This window comes from Salvelinus namaycush, chromosome 37 (genome assembly GCF_016432855.1).
Source record: "Salvelinus namaycush isolate Seneca chromosome 37, SaNama_1.0, whole genome shotgun sequence".
Lineage (NCBI taxonomy): Eukaryota > Metazoa > Chordata > Actinopteri > Salmoniformes > Salmonidae > Salvelinus > Salvelinus namaycush.
In genome coordinates this window covers 14,261,409-14,284,769 of record NC_052343.1, presented here as the reverse complement: position 1 = coordinate 14,284,769, position 23,361 = coordinate 14,261,409, and the positions used below count along the sequence as shown (strand labels likewise).

Genomic DNA, 23,361 nt, shown 5'->3' with positions numbered 1-23,361 from the left:
TAGCTTGCTATACACAGTTAAGTACACACACACACACACACACACACACACACACGCAAAGGCAGAAGAAGAAACCATCATTGCCATAAATGGTTTAGACCTGAGATGACATGGCAATATGTTCAAGGTCAAAGTATATTGACCTAGGTCACATCAGTAAAGATCTAACCATGGAGTAGAGTCCACAATAACAAGACAGTAAGACTCCTTAAATCTAAAATACCTTTAAAAAGGTCTATAAAGGCAGGCAAATTCCAGTGTAGTGTACACATACCTCAAGCTGTAGGTAGTACTTTGCCTTCAACTCAAAGTAAGGTCTGCGGGAGAGATGTCAATCAAAAAGAGAGGGAGGAGGGGAAAAAAGAGGGAAGGAGAAAGATTAGAGGCGATGACAACAACTCAGAACAGCTGTGTACATATCACCAAGGCAACAGGGTGAGATATAGATATAAAACTGTCTCTTTTCTCATCTCATCTTGACACTTAATAGGTTTCAACCATACTGATTACACATATCAAGTACATGATCCGTGGTCATGACGGAAAGGAGACAAGGAAGCTTTTTAAGACTATATGGATTGGCAACAGCCTCAGTCACAGCAGGGAAACTACTTTACACTCCCTCCCCAACACAGACCTCCAGTCTATGGAGTTTTGTAAAAATGTGACAGCATATACTAACCAGAACACCACCACATTGTCTCTCTTTGTGCTGCTAGGAACAAAAACAGCCACTACTTCATCATCAAAGGTCGAAAATGACACTTGCACGCCACAGGAGTTTGGTGGCACCTTAATTGGGGAGGACAGGCTTGCGGAATAAGTGGAATGGTATCAAATACATTACATACATGGGTTTCATGTGTTTGGCGCCATTCCATTCATTTCTTTCCAGACATTATTATGAGCCGTCCTCCCCTCAGCAGCCTCCACTGTTGCACGCACATTTACCTTTTGCACATTTATATTCATTTATTTTGTTCAAGTTGACCTTTTTCAAGCTACTGAAAAATCTCCATCATGAAAGATCAATGTCTTGGAAAAGGTCACTGTCGACAAATAAACATGGATGTGTGAATGTATGAGTCGCAGACTATTTGGTAATTGATGCAGTGGTTGTATCAGGTTCACTTTGACTTCTCAGTCTTAACTACAGTGTAGTTGGGTTGTTGTCGCAATGCAGTCATATGGGACTCACTTGGACTTGTTGATGGTGCGTTTGAGTTTCTTCTCCAGCTGTTTCATGCGGCCCATGGCTGCCGTGTACTTGGCTGCTGTCTCCTTGTGCACCAGCTCACTCCGTGTCTTTGTATGCTCCGCTTCCATCACCTGCAACAGCCAAGTACACGGCAGCCAATCAGTACAAACAGCCAATCAGAACACAGTCTCGCAGCTACATGGAAATGTGAAAATGTGACTTCTTAACTTGTGAAGCATCAATTTCCATCCACATTTTGCCTTTAAGCTTTGAATAGTAACAGTCATGCTGCACAAATGCCCTTCGCAGCACCCAATTCCACCCCCCACCCCCCCATGCAGTACGGTACTCACCCTCTGGGTGGCGTGGTTGAGCATCTCCTGCCAGGCTGAGTCAAACTGCCTTGTGTCCTCCTCCAAGAGCCTCTGCTCTGCCAGGGCGATGGTCTCCTTGGCCGCACGCAGCACCTCTGTGGCCCTCTGGAAGTCCTGGGTGGCTCTCTGGGCCTCCAGCTGAGCCTGGGCAATGGGTAGAGAGACAACATTTCAGATATGCACTGAGATCAGCCACAGAACCAGACATTCACTGGGTCTCCTGCAGAATCATCTGCACAACAGATGGGATGAGACCCTACCAGACATACTTCATGACTGGGTCTCTAGCTGGGCCTGGGCAACGGGTAGAGTGACAGCCCGCCAGATGGGCACCGCAAGAGATCATGACACTCTGTCGCCAGCCAAGTTCTCTGTCACCATAAAATATTATGTGGGCCATGTCTGGCCATAGGTGTTGAACCCCTGCCCCTACTGGCAGCAGGCCAATGCCCATACTAGGCCAAATCCTTGATCTGTACACCTCAAGAGAACTCTTTCCTCTCGCAGAAAATTAACAATGGGCTCTTCAGTCAAGAAATGACTATATCCAGTGTCCCTATATAACTACAATGTAAGCACTTCTCATAAAATGCTGTTTTTAAAAACAAGAGACACACAAAACTTTCAGCTCAAACATTGACAGGAATAAACCAAATCAGCTGTTGAGTCAGCATGGAAAATAGCAACTAGGCGAAATAACAAACAGGCCACCAAAGGACCTTGTGACTGACTATGGAAACACGCCAAACTGTCTTGTACATAAGATGTTCCTAACATCAAAAGGACTAATTTAGGAGAAAACACAAAGGTCATGACGGCATGACATATGGTTGTATAAGCAAAGTATACCTGCATCGTCTCATTTGACACTTACTGTATACAGCAGGGGAAGAGATGTAGGGCTCAAATACCTCACAGCTAATAGAGTTATTGTCAAACACTTCACCTGTGTGTCTGTGCCTGTGCGGGCTGGCTGTGTGCGCGGCTGTGCGCGTGTCTGTGAGCGTGTTGCGTGCGTCTGTGCGCGCGTGTGCGTCTGTGCGTACAGATGTCTGTGCGCGTGTCTGTCTGTCTGCATGTGTGTGTAAAACAAGGCTCCACATCTTGTTTTCCTATTGGTATCTTTGGTTCTATTGGTTCTATGAGAAGGTATCAGTAACATCCAGCTTTGTTTTAAAACATCCCTCCCTACCCACTCTGAATGTTCTGTTGTCAACCAAAACACCGTAGACTGCTGCCAGAGAGAACATACAAGTATTACCCCTTTACTCTCTGTCCTTATTGTAGCCCAACCGAGTCACATAGTAACGGATAAACTCCAAAACAGTTCCCTCCTCCAGCCTCAGTTCCGGTAAGGTACAGTACAAAGTGGAAGCTTAGACTTAGACTTCCTGTGTGTGTGTTGCATTGCTGCAAAGCTAATCCTTTACTCATTTATCCAATTTTCCTCTCTAATCTGTCAGTCATAGCAACTGACAGAAACCCCCTGTAGCTAGCGCTAATACCCTAAGCCCCTCTCTGCTCTGTGGGTACTAGTAAAGCGTTGACTCAAGACTTTGCCCCAAACCCACCAATAGCGTGTCTAGGGAAGGTGATTTACTGTATCTGTGTGGGCAGATACAGGAAATGTACCCACAGGAAATGGGTACATTTCCTGTAGAGGTTAAATATCATTCCAACGTTTTACAGTAAGGAGGATAAAACATTTCTGATCTGCCAAAAACTAAATCCCAACTGAACTATTGTTCAGTTAAAGTAGTCTGACTAGTTTGGGAGGAAGTGAAGGGAGATCTACACTGACATGTCTCCTTGGCTGCAAGCAACTTATGAATAAGTCACAGCAGAGAAAAATTCCAACAGGATCTCATGTGACTAGAGATTCTGCTGAACTAATTTAAGAGAGGAACACATTGAGTCACCGCAAAGAAAACAAGTGAAATGAAGTGATCATTATTTCCTGCTCTCATCTTGACCTATGGAGCAGTATGTGGTATACGTCAAGACTCTACTAGACAAGGATCTGCAAGACAAGATATTCCATTTTGTAGACAACATCCCATTCCCTACTATGGTAATTTGATTAGCCTTCCAAATGCCAACTCAGCACGAACTAAACAACCTCTGCCTTGTGGTGATCACACAACCCATTCACAGACCTTCTCATGACATGGATGGGCTTGGCGTGCACATAGAGAGTTGGGTCCAACCACATGCTAACCAGTGTCTATCACTTCACTGTATGGATGAGTCATGAGTTTGAATGCCTAGGAATTCAACCGGGGCCTCTTTCACAAAATAGTTTGGCATGTTGTTCATGAGAATTGCAACATACACACGCTCTCATTTGGACAACTCTCTCCGTCTTTCTCCCTCGCTCCGTACGCACATTCAGTGATCTACTTTAAAATCACTCTGCATCATTGTTTTCCCACTAACCCCAACAAGCAGACTACATGCTGAGAAAACATGCCCCACTCCCAGGAACACCCTATGTGCATCCAGTGTTGAACACTTAGTCTAATGTACAAGGAATGATCTCTGGAGAAAGAACTATTCACCAGACAAAGTCTAATGGCTGACTCAGTTCATAGAAATAATACTGCATTAAAAAATAATACTGTACAGCACGATGTTCTTTGTGCATCTATCTATGTCTTTAATTTACTTCAGCAGGAATCACTCCTAGATAGCAGGCTACTTAGTGGCACACTTACAGTTCATTCGGAAAGTATTCAGACTTCCACTTTTGCACATTTTGTTACGTTACAGCCTTATTCTAAAATTGATTAAATACATGTTTTTCCTCGTCAATCTACATACAATACCCCATAATGTTAAAGCGAAAAGGTTTTTAGAAATTTTTGCAAATGTATTAAAAATTAAAAACAGATACCTTATTTGTCTGTCTGTGTGTCTATATACATTATTTACATAAGTATTCAGTCCCTTTGCTATGAGACTTGAAATTGACCTCAGGTGCATCCTGTTTCCATTGATCATCCTTAAGATGTTTCGACAACTTGATTGGAGTCCACCTGTGGTAAATTCAATTGATTGGGCATGATTTGGAAAGGCACACACAAAAACCAAGCCATGAGGTCGGAGGAATTGTCCGTAGAGAGCCGAGACAGGATTGTGTCTAGGCACAGATCTGGGGACGGGTACCAAAACCTTTCTGCAGCATTGAAGGTCCCCAAGATCACAGTGGTCTCCATCATTCTTAAATGGAAGACATTTGGAACCACCAAGACTCTTCCTAGAGCTGGCTGCCCGGCCAAAATGAGCAATCGGGGGAGAAGGGCCTTGGTCAGAGTGGTGACCAAGAACCCGATGGTCACTCTGATAGAGATCTAGAGTTACTTTGTGGAGATTGGAGAACCTTCCAGAAGGACAACCATCTCTGCAGCACTCCACCAATTAGGCCTTTATGGTAGAGTGGCCATACAGAGGCCACTCCTCAGTAAAAGGCACATGACAGCCCGCTTGGAGTTTGCCAAAAGGCACCTAAAGGACTCTCAGACCATGAGAAACAAGATTGTTTCTGGTCTGATGGTCTGATGAAACCAACTCTTTGGACTGAATGCCAAACGTCACGTATGGAGGAAACCTGGTACCATCCCTACGGTGAAGCATGGTGGTGGCAGCATTATGCCACCAGTTCAGTGGCAGGGACTGAGAGACTAGTCAGGAACGAGGAAAAGATGAATGGAGCAAAGTACAGAGAGTTCCTTGATGAAAACCTGCTCCAGAGCGTTCAGAACCTCAGACTGGGGTGAAGGTTCACCGTCCAACAGGACAACGACCCAAAGCACACAGCCAAGACAACGCAGGAGTGGCTTCAGGACAAGTCTCTGAATGTACTTGAGAGGCCCAGCCAGAGCCTGGACTTGAACCCGATCAAACATCTCTGGAGACCTGAAAATAGCTGTGCAGCGAAGCTCCCCATCCAACCTGACAGAGCTTGAGAGGATCTGCAGAGAAAAAACTCCCCAAATACAGGTGTGCCAAGCTTGTAGCGTAATCACTGTCAAAGTTAATTCAACAAAGAACTGAGTAAAGGGTCTGAATACTTATGTAAATGTGATATATATTTTTGTTTATACATTTGCATACAAAAAATTACATCTGTTTTTGCTTTGTCATTATGGGGTATTGTGTGTAGATTGAGGGGGAGAAAACAATTTAATCAATTTTAGAATAAGGCTGTAACGTAACAAAATGTGGAAAAAGGGGTCTGAATACTTTCCGAATGCACTTTATAAATATATAAGTACATTTATTAGTATTTAGTAGTGTTCTGTTCCTACTGTAAACTGCAGATGAACAGAATTCCAACAGAGAGACTTCTCACAGCAGGCCTACTGCTGTACACCTGCTCCACTATAAATGATTGGCAACCCAGCCCTTCTCCTTAATCCATCTCTCCTCTTCCTACTCTTCTCCTCCATCACCACTTCAGTCCTGCTGCCACCGTGATCCATCATTCTATTCTTTTCAGTTTACTCATTCCATCTTTACCCTTCATTTTCAGCTGCACAGTGATGGTGTTAAAACAATTTTTTAAAGACTTGAGCATAATTTCTCAGCCACCTTTCAAAGCTGGGCCTCTCAGGAACTCATGACCGGAGGGAAGAGGGAGAGAGAGATGGATTTTTACGGAGGCGGGGAGATGGCTGGAAGTGGAGGCATTAGTCTATTTATTCAGCACATTACAATTAATTATTGTGTTGTTTTTCACTGTCCTCTCTAAGGACTGTCCTCTCTAAGGACTGTCCTCTCTATTTGGCCTCTAGAAAGATGTTAATGCCACATCAGTTTCTGTCTATATAAATGGATCATAAGGTCTACCACTTCTCCCCATCACACAGATACTTCATAGGTAACAGGGATTTCCAGGTGAACAAAAAGGAGAGCAGACATTGATCAAATCGATTACAGGGAGACACCTCCAGAATAGGAGCAGAGAACATGTCTAACTACATTAATCACACAGCACCGAATGTTCTGTAAACACCAGGAGGCTTGTAGGAAGTCACGACATCAGATGCTACAGAATCACAGTGTCACAGAAACACTATCAGTGTATCCTCGAATCCAGTCTGGAGGCAAATTTTACACACCATTCAACACTTGGCAGACACTTGATACAGGTCAAAGGTAAGATCATTAGTACATAGTTACATCAGATAATGATTAACAGGCGCCAAACTGCTTCATTAAATATGGTACTTAAACATTCATGGTTAACTCCTTTCCCCTCATGTGTATTACATATCAACCCATATCTATAGTAACTCAAATACAGGAAAAGAATTGATCAAATCATTACAGCCCTACTCATATTTTAAATCAGTAGGGCTCTGTAAAACAAACAAGCACCAACGGGTGCACATGCAAGTGTAAGTAAAGTAGAACTTCATAATAAGACCACGCTTTCTCTTTGGGCATAAGAGAATCAGATCCCGCTCTACACAGCCTTTAAGAAATTCAGAGCTTGCGCTCTTCGGAGCCCGAACAGAGTATTCATTTGGTGAACCGGCACATGTTCAGATAAACATCTCTTTTCTACATATTCACGCTTGCCTCCATGGCTGCACGCATGTAAGAGAAGCTTTGAAATATAAAGCGTTCCTATAATCTTCACAGCATAAATTTGACAAGATGTGCCAACACTTCAAAGACTAGAGCGTTTCAGCTAAACATTCCTCAGCATAGGCTATCAACACTGGAATAGTATCAGCTTTCAGAAGAGAACACAGACACACAGCTATTTTCCAAGAGAATTAACTGATTTAATCTTGGTGAAAAGGGAGTGAGATGGGATGAAAAGGGCCTTTTCAATTGGAGGTCAATGATTTACAGTCAGATAGTAAACATGCCTCTCTGCAGTCACGCTTCACTAGCCTTGGCCTTAATTGTGTCCCGATTGAGACTGTTCATTTTGCTGTGAGACACAAACAAATTGTGACTGGCCTAGATATGTCAGTGACCCACAGAGTTAATCCTGGAGAAGTTGTTAGACCGCACATGACTCAGGGAGAGCTCGTCTTAATCATGCTTCATGGTCTGATGCTATAACAACCTAGAAGCTGTACATTGATCAGGCTAGTCTGAAGGTTCTCTGAGGCAAAGTGAAGGACAACCGTGTTCAGGCATGGACATGGAGATGCAAGCCACTTGTTCCAAGTGGTTGCCTAACCATTGCTTAACTTCAGTGTTCCAGTCCACGTCTAATGTGCTGAAGCACCACTTGTAATGAACAGCTGCCTCTTGGATTCCTCAGCACACTCATACAATGTTCCATGACTGCAGGCTTGGACAGCAAGCGTTGACACCCAGGGGCGGACTGCACGAAATGCCAGATGGACTGGTCCATTTTTAGCCCAGAGGGCCTGTCTAACTTGGGATTTTAGAGCAAAATGATAATTATTTGGCTAACTATGGGGAAAGAAATGGGCTGGTGTGGGGGCCTCGAGAAAATAAATTGGCCGGCGAGTTAGAAATCATAGGGCTAATTTCAGGTCCCAGTCTGCCCCTGTTGACACCCACACACACAAACGTTAGCCAACCAGAACAATAGCCACATGCACAGCTCACACACAGCTGTATTGAGTCATTGTCAAGCTGAGCTGCCATTATTAAAGCAGCTCCAGTCCTGCTTGCTGAAGCAGTGATGTAACCAGGGCTGACCAGCATCAACATGCACCACAGAACAGGCTGGCCTCCCACCTCCCAGGAGGCCAGAGCATGGCTCCAGCACACAGCCACGACCTTGTCTCTGCTCCCCCTCTCCATCCTTCCCTCCATCCCATCCTAGCCCCCATGACCCTCACCCGCTCAGTGCTATAAGCATGCCAAAACCTCTCTCCACAGGAGAGAAAGAGACAGGTCACAGATGGTCTCTTGACTTTGCAGGATTACAAAATGACAGTAACCGTCTTAACCCAATCTCCATACCCTCAGGGATATACTAGCTGTTCTGTAATAAATGGAACTGAGTTGCTGTGGCGGTAAAGGAGACTGTCTGGCACAAGGTTCCCTATTCTACCACAGCCAGTAACTTTCCAGGGCAAGACATGACAACATTCTTCTTGCACTGCAAGAATGCATGTTGGGATTGTAATAAAATGCAATGATTACAGTATGACCATATAAATTCCTACAAACTCTTTCCCAGTCCTTTTGCTTTATCCCGGACACTACGGTGACAGGTTGACGTATTAGAGCCCCCAGCCTCTGACAAAGATGTGCAGGGACCTATAGTCTCCTTTCTATCTGTGATCCATCTGCCCTTGACTCAGAGCCAGAGAACAATCCCATACATCAGCTAGAGACAGCTCTCTCCCCCCAGTCTGAATCTATTCCAGCTGTACCAAATCCAACCAATCTACTGGATGATCTCCTCCAGGCCTGAAGGATTTTCATTGCTTTCCTCCCCCAGCCAGAAACCACTAAGCCCCACATCTGTTCAATCTATGGCCATCATGGAGGTCAGTTCATAACTAATCTCACAGACATATCCACAGTCTGTCTCCTCTGTTCTGGACCTCAGGCATCTCCCCTCCTCTCTCTCATTTTCCGTCTCTCCTTCGTTCTTCCCACCTCCAGACGCACTGCGGTTAGATGACTGAGGCAGGCAGGGGGTGAGACGATCACGACTGTGCACTTCAGTTCAGCTATGTGGTAATCACTGTCGGTAACAGGCCATGCAGGAGAGAGCGAGAGGGAGGGGGCGAGATAGAGGGGGGAGGTAGACTGTGCCCAAATCTTGCACCAGCCACAACACATCACCATCACCATTCTCCTCCTCTCTATTGTTGCACCTTTCCCCCCACTAGCTGCACCTACTCTCCAGACAAGATGGGGCAGCTGGGGGGGAAGGGCAATAGGACTTCAATGTTTAATGCTAACCAGGGATGGGGTCAATTCTGTTTCACTTCCAGTTAATTCAGAAAGTAAACCAAATTCCAATCCCAATTCCAAATTATGACTGGTCTACTTTTTGTCAAGTCACACTCTTCAAACCTGAGGTGAACGAGAAGGAAACTAAACATATTTCATGAGGTATAAGAAAAACACTTTTCAGCCATTAACTTGTGACACGTACTACCTCAGGATATACTAGCAAGTCTTCTCAACATCTAAGGTAAGTAACCATCTATTGTTTTGTTATGCAAAAGCCTGAGTTATGGTGTGTGTGTATATCTAGACCAAAGTCAAGGGCATTTTTCCACAGCGCTGCCACTTCCTGTGTACCTTATCATTAGCCTTCTAAAGCAAATAATAATGTATTGCTCATGTAGGCTACTTCAACAAACCAGAGAGATAGAGAATTTCCACCCCTCTGGGCAAACAATGATTCAAGTTCAAAGTTGTGTACATGCTCACCCACTGAAGGAGAATGGAAAGATGGAGGTGGAGATACATTGCAATAGAAGAGGAGGAAGACAGAGGAGGATAGAGTATAGAGGAATAGGAAGATAGGGAAAGAGAGGAAGAGTGTTTGTTGCATAATTGATTCAGGACTGCTGTGTTAGGATGGGCTCTGCTCCAGTCACCACTGTGAGGTTGATTAACTCAACCATGTCAGAGAGGCAGCCATTTACTGCACCTTTGATCCATTTCAACCTCAACCGCTTTGTAATGCTCCCAACCACACCATCGATCGATGAGACCTGTGTGTGTGTGTGTGTGTGTGTGTGTGTGTGTGTGTGTGTGTGTGTGTGTGTGTGTGTGTGTGTGTGTGTGTGTGTGTGTGTGTGTGTGTGGTGTGTGTGTGTGTGTGTGCGCGCGCGAGAGACATAGACAGAGAGACCAGTGCCCTAGAATCGCCCTATGCAGTCAGGTCCCACTGACTTCTTGTTGCAGAGCTCAGCATTGTATGACACACAAGCGAGTCCTGCACTTGTTCATAATTAAGATACCTGCAAACCTAGTGTGGAAATAAGAGCCACATAGTTGTTTTTTTAAGTTTCAGTCTCAATCCCTCGAGTATGTGCCAAACTCTTATTGAACCCCTGCACAACACATCATGGCTTCATACCATTGCTTTCATTGAAATAACTGGGCCAGTAGATGCAGGGGTGCAACTTTGGTTTTAGAAATGAGGGGGACATAACCTGTGCATCTAAAGCTCATTTTATGCATTTCTACTAGGGCTGTCACCGACAAAAATAAAATCTTGGTCAACCAAGAGTAGTCTTTTCTTTTATTGGTCGAAATTTTAAAACGTGTATTTTTCTATATATAGACACACCCTAAGTGTTTTAATAAAATCAACTATATGTATTGAACTTGTCTGATGCTTTAGGCAGGCTGTTTGATTAAATAACTAAGACACACAAATGACTCAAGAGAGAGCCAGAGATCAAGATAGCCTAGCCAGAAAAAGAAAAAAATCCCGCTGCTCCCGCTTCGCAGAATTACGCTTCTGAAGTTGCCGGCAATAGGCTACACCAGCACTCTGCAACCTTTTCTATTTGGAGGGCCAGTTTATCTTACCATTTCTACCAATCTGCATGCTAGTTATGATTTTTATATGCACATTTTCATGGTACAGTTTAATTTAATTTATAAGTCTTTGTATCTCAAAATCATTGTCTGTGGTTAATTCTATCTAAATGAAAATTATGAAAATCTAAAAGTAACTTTTATTGCATTGCCAACTATGTAAAAATAGAGTACATAAAGCAACACATAAAAACATTGCAGCCTGCAGGTAGAAAATATCCTGATAAAAATAAATATCCTATGAATCACATTGGCTACGCATGGCCTGTCTGCAATGAACTTGAAACATTGTATCAACTATCAACTGGGTCACCCAGAAACTTGTGCTAGCAAACTTGAAACATTGTGTGAAATATTCTGGGCCCTCAGAGTTTCCCGCACCAGTGAGCTCTGGACAGACACAGCTGTTGGCCATTTGTGAAAGCGATATGAAGTAATCAGGTATTTTATGACGTTTCCACTGGATCAGAGCTTTACATTTTTCACTTTCATGTCAAATGTTTATCGAAAGGGAGAGAGCTGGAAATATCGTTCAAATACTTTGATAAACTATTGTCATTCTCAATTGATTGTAAAAACAGACTTTGTTTACTTGATGTTTGAGGTGAAGAAAAATTACTTGGAGAAGCTCCACAGCTCATTATAGGAACATTTATGAGCCTATGTTTGCGTGCAGGCCAGGTAGATTAGTCCTACTTCTATATTTGTGTGCAGGCCAGGTAGATTAGTCCTACTTCTATATGTGTAACCAGGTAGATTAGTCCTACTTCTATATGTGTAACCAGGTAGATTAGTCCTACTTCTATATTTGTGTGCAGGCCAGGTAGATTAGTCCTACTTCTATATGTGTAACGGCCAGGTAGATTAGTCCTACTTCTATATGTGTAACCAGGTAGATTAGTCCTACTTCTATATGTGTAACCAGGTAGATTAGTCCTACTTCTATATGTGTAACCAGGTAGATTAGTCCTACTTCTATATGTGTAACCAGGTAGATTAGTCCTACTTCTATATGTGCAGGCCAGGTAGATTAGTCCTACTTCTATATGTGTAACCAGGTAGATTAGTCCTACTTCTATATGTGTAATCAGCATCCTTAGTTGACAGGAGCGTTTCAAACAAAAGACGATTAATACATTGACAAAACTCATAAATGGAATGAAATAAAAACTTGTTTCTCAGAAGTGTAGCAAAGGTTGTGAGTTCACATATCTACTCCGAAAATAAGAACAATAAATGACTGCAATTAAAATATATTCAATGCATTAACAGAAATTACCGTAACCAAACAAACATTTCAGATTAGAAATAATTGGAATTAATGGTAAAATGTAGGCTACTACTGGTGATAAATGTAATGGGGAATTGATAGACAAATGTTTTGTAGCCTTATTGTCCCGTTTCAACAGAAGTAAATTAACTTGGCTAGTTTTCGCCAGTTGATGGAGCCAGGCACACGATGAAGTTGTGAAACAATGAATACACACGAAATGGCGGGAGAGCGCGCATTCTGGAGAGACGTGCCTTGTGCATCTGAGCCACAATCCCCATATTCTTGGACCGTGCCATCCCCGTGGCCTCCTCAATGGATTATTCCACTGAGACCAGTGCAAATCAGACCAGTGTGCCAATGAACAAAATAACTGCTCGACTAAAAAAAATCTCGTCTTTTCAATACAGACCCTTTTTGTCATAAAGTATTCCATATAAGGCACCCAAACCTTCTGAAAGATGCACAGTATACCCTTAATCTTGTAATAAATCAAATCTAGTGATGCATAACTTGACATTTCTGCCATCCATTGTAACATTCTGGGAGGATAACCAACCTTCCAATTAATAACAATGCATTTCTTAGCCGCTACAAATGCTAGGTTACACAGCAAACAAAAACAGCGAGAAGGGAGAATCTGTAGACATGCTGAGATAAAAGAACATACTCTTTTCCTGAATTCAGCCACAAGATCATAACATATGCAAATATGTCCCCTTTCAGGTTTTACACCCCCAGCAGAGGAACTACATTTCTGAGTGCATGATATTCAGTTTTACTGGCATAGATAACGTTCTATGGATGGTCTTAAACTGCAGTCATTTATGTCTGAGATTATATGAACATGACTGGGCATTCAAACATATCGGTATCCATCATCAGTAGTGTCTCCCAGGTCTTCGTCACATTTTTGTTTGACATGTTTTGTGTCATCAGGAAAAGCCTCTATCAACCCTCGATACAGTTTGGAAATCAACTTTAGAGGGTTGTCAGACTGCCTTAAAATGTTATAAATCTTTGAAGCTTCTGGCTTGTCTGTCCAGTGTTTGCTGCACAGAGAGATAAAGTGTTGGTTTTGCAAAAGTTCACCTCAGCGCCGTCACAGACTGGTCTTCCCTATTTGACTGGCCCTGCTGAGACCCCTGTCACCATCTGATCCTGCTCAGATGAATATCGGTCTTCAATCGTTTGGCCGCTGGTTTTATTGATTCAGGTCTAGTGTGATTGAGGCAAAAATAATAGCTAAAGTTAGTGATCTAGCTAGCTAACCTTAGCCAACTTTTGGCTAGCTCTAATGGTCCATCAACTGGCGAAAACTAGCCAAGTTAATTTACTTCTGTTGAAACGGGACAATAAGGCTACAAAACATTTCCATACACACTTAAGCTGTTAGATGCTGCTCCCTGACAGATAGCTAGAGGCTAAAGCTGAACTGGCTGTGGTAGCTACTAGCTAGCTAGTTCATTCTCTTCAGACGAGAGGGGATGAAACATTAGCTAACGTTACATGTCAGTTACACTACTAGCTCAGCACTGAGAATTTAAAAAAAAGTATTAAATCAAACAGCTGTTAACTTGCCAGCTACATCAGTCAAATAAAGAGTAGCCAGTTTCTGATCTGCATGCTTTTACAACCTAGAGAAAAAGCGCAACACACAGAGACAGCAGCTGCAGACAGCAGCACCATGCTACCCGACTGCTCTTAGGCGTCCGCATGGTCCTGAAGTACACTGATGCCGCTTTTTGTATCACAGTGCAATGATAAAACTGCAGGGGAACAAAAATGATATTTCAATGTGGGGGGGTTGCGCACCTGAGTAGATGTGCAAAAGGTAGACAGAGGAACTCATACAATCCAATATCCTCAAACTTAGAATAACTTCCCTTTTCCATAAGGAAACTTAATTTGCGTTGTCTGGGGCATTAACATAAATCACAACCACACAAAGGTGCATTCTCATTAAGAAGACATATAGAGGTTGCTTAAATGAGAGGAACACAATGCCCAAAGCAGAGCTAAGAACACCAGAGGGAACAAAATAAGAGAAGAAGTGAGGAACCATTGGCCTTTAAAAACCTTTTCACGTCTGGTTTGGTCCTGGCGATTCCTCTCTGACTGTTTCCAGCTGCAGGGCTCACATCTAGATGAGCAGGTGGCAGCAGCTCTCCTCTAACAATAACTACGGCTTTGCAGAATAGGGAACCAAGATCACAGCTTCACACAGAGCCCCCCCCCCCCCCCCCCTCTCATTAGGCAGCCGGGGCTTTAACACTTAGTGATGTCGTTGTTGTTAGAGCCATCACTCATTGTTACCGGGTATTGAGGGGCAATTAGGCAAATGAGGGCGAAACCCTGCAGGCCATTCACTTGTCCAAGCAAGTCAAGCTAGGTAAATAGGTAACACTTCATTTAATAGTCCAGCCCATTTGGTGTTCAATGTGATATTTGCCTAGTATTTCGAAATTATGTGTAGTCAACCTGGCATCAAATAGTATGTGCTGGTTTTAATGAATCCCAAAGAAACTAGGCAAATAAAGCATTTCCGATAAATAAAAGATTTTGGACTGTTTCTAAGGTCAATATAAGCAGAGACCCCCAGCCTGTAGTCCCCCTGTCCACCCAGTGGTGTCTCACCTGTCTGGCCACTCTCCGGGCCTCCCAGTAGGGTTTGGACTCCTCCACCGCCTTCCCAATCTTCTTGACCAGCTCATCCAGCTTCACCGTGGCCTCAACCAGCACCGAGCGGAACTTCTGCCTGGCATCCTGGAGAGAAAACAGGGAGAAAGGGTTAGCTAGGACTGTAGCAAACCTCCAACCCTTTGCTTGCTATGAATGTTCACAAAGGTCATAGAAGACTCACCAGTCATCTCAATGTTTAGGCGATGACATTATTACGTCATTGTTCTTAACCGTTTAACCAACCGGAGTTAACAATTGACAGCAAATATTAAGTTAGACGCAGCAGGATTTCACGAAACCAGAGTATTCATTCAGACTCTTAAGGTAATTCAATTAATTTTGACGTACGAGTTGGGGCTCTCCCTCCTTCGATTATAAGAATTGAAAAGGCCAGTGTCCTAAAATTGCATTAGTCTTTGATCAAGTTAACAGGGGCAGCTATGTCGATGTAACCTTCAGACAGAAGCAAACAGCCAATTAACAAAGAAATGGCCATATGAAAATTCTAATATGAAATAGCCTTTTATGCGACACACCATCAGCTACTGTTAATGTTTATGCATCGGTTGGAGTGGTCAGAAGTAAAAGCCCCAGCTAAGCATGCTGATAAAGCCAATAACAGGTCTACTTTCAATCATATCAAACCTAATCTAATCCGAAACATTAATTTGCCTTGAAACCGTTTTAGATAAGGCAGAGGAGATTTTTCTGAGAACAAGCAAGTGGGGTCAAGTGTGACGTCCAGAAGGAGACATCATGATGGACAGAAAACAAAAACAAGCATAAAAACAGATTCCTGGAGATGTCAGTGTGGAAAAAATATATTGCACTTATGCAATAAGTTTATTGGATTGTTTTCAATTCTTTGAAAGGTTAAATCTGACCATGGGATTTTATGTAAAGAGACTATATATAAATCTGCACCAGTGTTCTGGACTAAGATATCCTTCCTGTTACCGTTTCAAATCTGAGGGATGGAAGGCCAATTGTGAGAACAGGGCAGGGACACACACTTCCTGTGACATCATCAGTCATCCTGCAACAAGCTGGCATCTGAGGACAAACACCATGTCTGAAAGCAACCCCTAGGCCCTGAACCCTAGCTCCTGAACCCTAGCTCCTGAACCCTAGCTCCTGAACCCTAGCTCATGAACCCTAGCCCCTGAACCCTAGCCCTTGAACCATAGCCCCTGAACCATAGCCCCTGAACCCTAGCCCCTGAACCCTAGCCCTTGAACCCTAGCCCCTAGCCCTTGAACCCTAGCCCCTGAACCCTGAACCCCTGAACCCTAGCCCCTGAACCCTAGCTCCTGAACCCTAGCCCCTGAACCCTAGCCCCTGAACCCTAGCCCCTGAACCCTAGCTCCTGAACCCTAGCTCCTGAACCCTAGCCCCTGAACCCTAGCTCCTGAACCCTAGTCCCTGAACCCTAGCTCCTGAACCCTAGCCCCTGAACCCTAGCTCCGGAACCCTAGCTCCTGAACCCTAGCTCCTGAACCCTAGCCCCTGAACCCTAGCTCCGGAACCCTAGCTCCGGAACCCTAGCCCCTGAACCCTAGCTCCGGAACCCTAGCCCCTGAACCCTAGCCCCTGAACCCTAGCCCCTGAACCCTAGCCCCTGAACCCTAGCCCCTGAACCCTAGCTCCTGAACCCTAGCTCTTTCCCATTCAGTGCGTATGAAGATCAAGGAACCAAATACAGTGATGGCTCCACCACCACTGTTTGCCATTTGCTCAATAGAGACAATTCAGAGGATGGGTCCCCCCTTTCTCCATCTCTCCTCGTAATGCATTTCCTCCCCCACTCTAATCCATCCCTTTTTTTTGTTCTCATTTCCACCATCTCCCTCTTTTTCTCCTCTAGCTGATACAGCAGAGGTTATAGCACAGTGCAGTCTCTCTGTCTCTCACACCTCAGAGGTTACAGCACAGTGCAGTCTCTCTGTCCCTCACACCTCAGAGGTTACAGTACAGTGCAGTCTCTCTGTCCCTCACACCTCAGAGGTTACAGTACAGTGCAGTCTCTCTGTCTCTCACACCTCAGAGGTTACAGCACAGTGCAGTCTCTCTGTCTCTCACACCTCAGAGGTTACAGTACAGTGCAGTCTCTCTGTCTCTCACACCTCAGAGGTTACAGTACAGTGCAGTCTCTCTGTCCCTCACACCTCAGAGGTTACAGTACAGTGCAGTCTCTCACACCTCAGATGTTACAGCACAGTGCAGTCTCTCTGTCTCTCACACCTCAGAGGTTACAGTACAGTGCAGTCTCTCACACCTCAGAGGTTACAGTACAGTGCAGTCTCTCTGTCCCTCACATCTCAGAGGTTACAGTACAGTGCAGTCTCTCTGTCCCTCACATCTCAGAGGTCACAGTACAGTGCAGTCTCTCTGTCCCTCACATCTCAGAGGTTACAGTACAGTGCAGTCTCGCTCTCTCACACCTCAGAGGTTACAGTACAGTGCAGTCTCTCACATCTCAGAGGTTACAGTACAGTGCAGTCTCTCACACCTCAGAGGTTACAGTACAGTGCAGTCTCTCACACCTCAGAGGTTACAGTACAGTGCAGTCTCTCTGTCTCTCACACCTCAGAGGTTACAGCACAGTGCAGTCTCTCTGTCTCTCACACCTCAGAGGTTACAGTACAGTGCAGTCTCTCTGTCTCTCACACCTCAGAGGTTACAGTACAGTGCAGTCTCTCTGTCTCTCACATCTCAGAGGTTACAGCACAGTGCAGTCTCTCACACCTCAGAGGTTACAGTACAGTGCAGTCTCTCTGTCTCTCACACCTCAGAGGTTACAGCACAGTGCAGTCTCTCACACCTCAGAGGTTACAGTACAGTGCAGTCTCTCTCTCTCACACACCTCAGAGGTTACAGTACAGTGCAGTCTCTCTGTCCCTCACACCTCAGAGGTTACAGTACAGTGCAGTCTCTCTGTCTCTCACACCTCAGAGGTTACAGTACAGTGCAGTCTCTCTGTCTCTCACACCTCAGAGGTTACAGCACAGTGCAGTCTCTCACACCTCAGAGGTTACAGTACAGTGCAGTCTCTCTCTCTCACACCTCAGAGGTTACAGCACAGTGCAGTCTCTGTCCCTCACACCTCAGAGGTTACAGTACAGTGCAGTCTCTCACATCTCAGAGGTTACAGTACAGTGCAGTCTCTCTGTCTCTCACACCTCAGAGGTTACAGTACAGTGCAGTCTCTCTGTCTCTCACACCTCAGAGGTTACAGTACAGTGCAGTCTCTCACACCTCAGAGGTTACAGTACAGTGCAGTCTCTCACACCTCAGAGGTTACAGTACAGTGCAGTCTCTCACACCTCAGAGGTTACAGTACAGTGCAGTCTCTCACACCTCAGAGGTTACAGTACAGTGCAGTCTCTCACACCTCAGAGGTTACAGTACAGTGCAGTCTCTCTCACATCTCAGAGGTTACAGTACAGTGCAGTCTCTCACACCTCAGAGGTTACAGTACAGTGCAGTCTCTCTGTCTCTCACACCTCAGAGGTTACGGTACAGTGCAGTCTCTCTGTCTCTCACATCTCAGAGGTTACAGCACAGTGCAGTCTCTCACACCTCAGAGGTTACAGTACAGTGCAGTCTCTCTCTCTCACACCTCAGAGGTTACAGCACAGTGCAGTCTCTGTCCCTCACACCTCAGAGGTTACAGTACAGTGCAGTCTCTCACATCTCAGAGGTTACAGTACAGTGCAGTCTCTCTGTCTCTCACACCTCAGAGGTTACAGTACAGTGCAGTCTCTCTGTCTCTCACACCTCAGAGGTTACAGTACAGTGCAGTCTCTCTGTCTCTCACACCTCAGAGGTTACAGTACAGTGCAGTCTCTCTCTCTCACACCTCAGAGGTTACAGCACAGTGCAGTCTCTGTCCCTCACATCTCAGAGGTTACAGTACAGTGCAGTCTCTCTGTCTCTCACACCTCAGAGGTTACAGTACAGTGCAGTCTCTCTGTCTCTCACACCTCAGAGGTTACAGTACAGTTGCAGTCTCTCTGTCCTTCTCACACCTCAGAGGTTACAGTACAGTGCAGTCTCTCTGTCTCTCACACCTCAGAGGTTACAGCACAGTGCAGTCTCTCACACGGCACCTCAGTGTTACTACAGTGCAGTCTCTCTCTCTCTCACACCTCAGAGGTTACAGTACCAGTGCAGTCTCTCTGTCCCTCACACCTCAGAGGTTACAGTACAGTGCAGTCTCTCTGTCTCTCACACCTCAGAGGTTACAGACAGTGCAGTCTCTCTGTCTCTCACACCTCAGAGTTACAGACAGTGCAGTCTCTCTCACACCTCAGAGGTTACAGTACAGTGCAGTCTCTCTCTCTCTCACACCTCAGAGGTTACAGCACAGTGCATGTCTCTGTCCCCTCACATCTCAGAGGTTACAGTACAGTGCAGTCCTCTCTTCCCTCACATCTCAGAGTTACAGTACAGTGCAGTCTCTCTGTCCTCTCACACCTCAGAGGTTACAGTACAGTGCAGTCCCTCTCACACCTCAGAGGTTACAGTACATGTGCAGTCCTCTCACACCTCAGAGGTTACAGTACAGTGCAGTCTCTCACATCTCAGAGGTTACAGTACAGTGCAGTCTCTCACATCTCAAGGTTACAGTACAGTGCAGTCCTCTCACACTCAGAGTTACAGTACAGTGCAGTCTCTCACACCTCAGAGGTTACAGTACAGTGCAGTCTCTCCACCCATAGAGTTACAGTACAGTGCAGTCCTCTCACACCTCAAGGTTACGGTACAGTGCAGTCTCTCACATCTCAGAGGTTCAGTACAGTGCAGTCTCTCACACTCTCAGAGGTTACAGTAGTGCAGTCCTCTCACACTACTCAGAGGTTACAGTAACAGTGCAGTCTTCTCACACCCTCAGAGGTTACAGTACAGTGCAGGTCTCTCACACCTCAGAGGTTAAGTACAGTGCAGTCTCTCCACACCTCAGAGGTTACAGTACAGTGCAGTCTCTCACACCGTCAGTAGGTTACAGTACAGTGCAGTCTCTCTCACCTCAGAGGTTCAGTACAGTGCAGTCTCTCTCACACCTCAGAGGTTACAGTACAGTGCATCCTCTCACACCTCAGAGGTTACAGTACAGTGCAGTCTCTCTGTCTCTCACACCTCAGAGGTTACAGTACAGTGCATCTCTCTCTGTCTCTCACACCTTCAAGGTTACAGTACAGTGCAGTCTCTCTCACACCTCAGAGGTTACAGTACAGTGCAGTCTCTCACACCTCAGAGGTTACAGTACAGTGCAGTCTCTCTACACTTAGTTTACAGTACAGTGCAGTCTCTCCACACCTCAGAGGTTACAGTACAGTGCAGTCTCTCCTCTACACCTCAGAGGTTACAGTACAGTGCAGTCTCTCACACCTCAGAGGTTACGTAACAGTGCAGTCTCTCACACCTCAAGGTTACAGTACAGTGCAGTCTCTCACACCTCAGAGGTTACAGTACAGTGCAGTCTCTCTCACATCTCAGAGGTTACAGTACAGTGCGAGTCTCTCACACCTCAGAGGTTACAGTACGTGCAGTCTCTCCTCACATCTCAGAGGTTACAGTACAGTGCAGTCTCTCACACCTCAGAGGTTACAGTACAGTGCAGTCTCTCTCACCCCTCAGAGGTTACAGTACAGTGCAGTCTCTCACACCTCAGAGGTTACAGTACAGTGCGTCTCTCACATCTCAGAGGTTACAGTACAGTGCAGTCTCTCACACCTCAGAGGTTACAGTACAGTGCAGGTCTCTCACATCTCAGAGTTTACAGTACAGTGCAGTCTCTCTGTCTCTCACACCTCAGAGGTTACAGTACAGTGCAGTCTCTCTGTCTCTCACATCTCAGAGTTACAGTACAGTGCAGTCTCTCTACATCTCAGAGGTTACAGTACAGTGCAGTCTCTCATACCTCAGAGGTTACAGTACAGTGCAGTCTCTCTGTCTCTCACACTCAGAGGTTACAGTACAGTGCAGTCTCTCACCTCAGAGGTTACAGTACAGTGCAGTCTCTCTCATCTCAGAGGTTACAGTACAGTGCAGTCTCTCACACCTCAGAGGTTACGTACAGTGCAGTCTCTCACACTCAGAGGTTACAGTACAGTGCAGTCTCTCCAACACTCAGAGGTTACAGTACAGTGCAGTCTCTCACATCTCAGAGGTTACAGTACAGTGCAGTCTCTCTCACCTCAGAGGTTACAGTACAGTGCAGTCTCTCACATCTCGAGGTTACAGTACAGTGCAGTCTCTCACATCTCAGAGGTTACAGTACAGTGCAGTCTCTCACCTCTCAGAGGTTACAGTACAGTGCAGTCTCTCACACTCAGAGGTTACAGTACAGTGCAGTCTCTCACTCATAGTTACAGTACAGTGCAGTCTCTCACACTCAGAGGTTACAGTACAGTGCATTCTCTCACACTCAGAGGTTACAGTACAGTGCAGTCTCTCACATCTCAGAGGTTACAGTACAGTGCAGTCTCTCACATCTCAGAGGTTACAGTACAGTCAGTCTCTCACATCTCAGAGGTTTACAGTACAGTGCAGTCTCTCACACCTCAAGGTTACAGTACAGTGCAGTCTTACTACCTCAAGGTTACAGTACAGTGCAGTCTCTCACACCTCAGAGGTTACACGTACAGTGCAGTCTCTCACACCTCAGAGGTTTACAGTACAGTGCAGTCTCTCACACCTCAGAGGTTTACAGTACAGTGCAGTCTCTCACACCTCAGAGGTTACAGTACAGTGCAGTCTCTCACCTCAGAGGTTTTTTACAGTACAGTGCAGTCTCTCTCACATCTCAGAGGTTAAAGTACAGTGCAGTCTCTCACACACCTCAAGGTTACAGTACAGTGCAGTCTCTCTGTCTCTCACACCTCAGAGGTTACAGTACAGTGCAGTCTCTCTGTCTCTCACATCTCAGAGGTTACAGTACAGTGCAGTCTCTCTCACATCTCAGAGGTTACAGTACAGTGCAGTCTCTCACACCTCAGAGGTTACAGTACAGTGCAGTCTCTCACCTCAGAGGTTACAGTACAGTGCAGTCTCTCACATCTCAGAGGTTACAGTACAGGTGCAGTCTCTCACATCTCAGAGGTTACAGTACAGTGCAGTCTCTCTCCACATCTCAGAGGTTACAGTACAGTGCAGTCTCTCACACTCAGAGGTTACAGTACAGTGCAGTCTCTCACACCTCAGAGGTTACAGTACAGTGCAGTTCTCTCACACCTCAGAGGTTTACAGTACAGTGCAGTCTCTCTGTCTCTCACATCTCAGAGGTCAGTACAGTGCAGCTCTCTCTCACCTCAGAGGTTACAGTACAGTGAGTCTCTCACCTCAGAGGTTACAGTACAGTGCATCTCTCACACTCTCAGAGGTTACAGTACAGTGCAGTCTCTCACACCTCAGAGTTACAGTACATTGCAGTCTCTCACACTCAGAGGTTACAGTACAGTGCAGTCTCTCACCCTCAGAGGTTACAGTACAGTGCAGTCTCTCACATCTCAAGAGGTTACAGTACAGTGCAGTCTCTTACCTCAGAGGTTACAGACAGTGCAGTCTCTTCCCTCACACCTCAGAGGTTCAGCACAGTGGCAGTCTCTGTCCTCACACCTCAGAGGTTACAGTACAGTGCAGTCTCTCTCACATCTCGAGGTTACAGTACAGTGCAGTCTCTCTTCTCTCACATCTCAGAGGTTACAGTACAGTGCAGTCTCTCTGTCTCTCTACACCTAGAGGTTACAGTACAGTGCAGTCTCTCACACCTCAGAGGTTACAGTACAGTGCAGTCTCCCCTCACACCTCAGAGGTTACAGTACAGTGCAGTCTCTCACACCTCAGAGGTTACAGTACAGTGCAGTCTCTCAACACCTCAGAGGTTACAGTACAGTGCAGTCCTCTCACACTCAAGGTTACAGTACAGTGCAAGTCTCTCACACCTCAGAGGTTACAGTACAGTGCAGTCTCTCTGTCTCTCACCCTCAGAGGTTCCAGTACAGTGCAGTCTCTCTGTCTCTCACATCCAGAGGTTACAGTACAGTGCAGTCTCTCACACCTCAGAGGTTACAGTACAGTGCAGTCTCTCACCTCAGAGGTTCAGTACAGTGCAGTCTCTCCACATCTCAGAGGTTACAGTACAGTGCAGTCTCTCACATCTCAGAGGTTACAGTACAGTGCAGTCTCTCACACCTCAGAGGTTACAGTACAGTGCAGTCTCTTCACACACTCTCAGAGTTACAGTACAGTGCAGTCTCAAGGGGCCTCGGCTTGCTTCCTTCAGAAAAAGAGTGGGCAAAAAAAAAAAAAAATATTGGCTATTG

General features: G+C 45.4%; 1 protein-coding gene across 1 annotated transcript in view; it reads right to left on the bottom strand.

Annotated features, from left to right (window-relative positions):
• The window catches only part of LOC120031636 (SH3 domain-binding protein 5-like), a 61,797-nt gene that overhangs the window by 4,707 nt on the left and 33,729 nt on the right, over positions 1 to 23,361 (bottom strand). Inside the window, exons 3-6 of the mRNA XM_038977437.1 lie at positions 14,990 to 15,118; positions 1,552 to 1,716; positions 1,199 to 1,329; positions 275 to 317 (exon numbers count right to left, since the gene is read on the bottom strand). Of these exons, the coding sequence (XP_038833365.1) occupies positions 275 to 317; positions 1,199 to 1,329; positions 1,552 to 1,716; positions 14,990 to 15,118 (468 nt within the window). The remainder of the gene's footprint in view (positions 1 to 274; positions 318 to 1,198; positions 1,330 to 1,551; positions 1,717 to 14,989; positions 15,119 to 23,361) is intronic.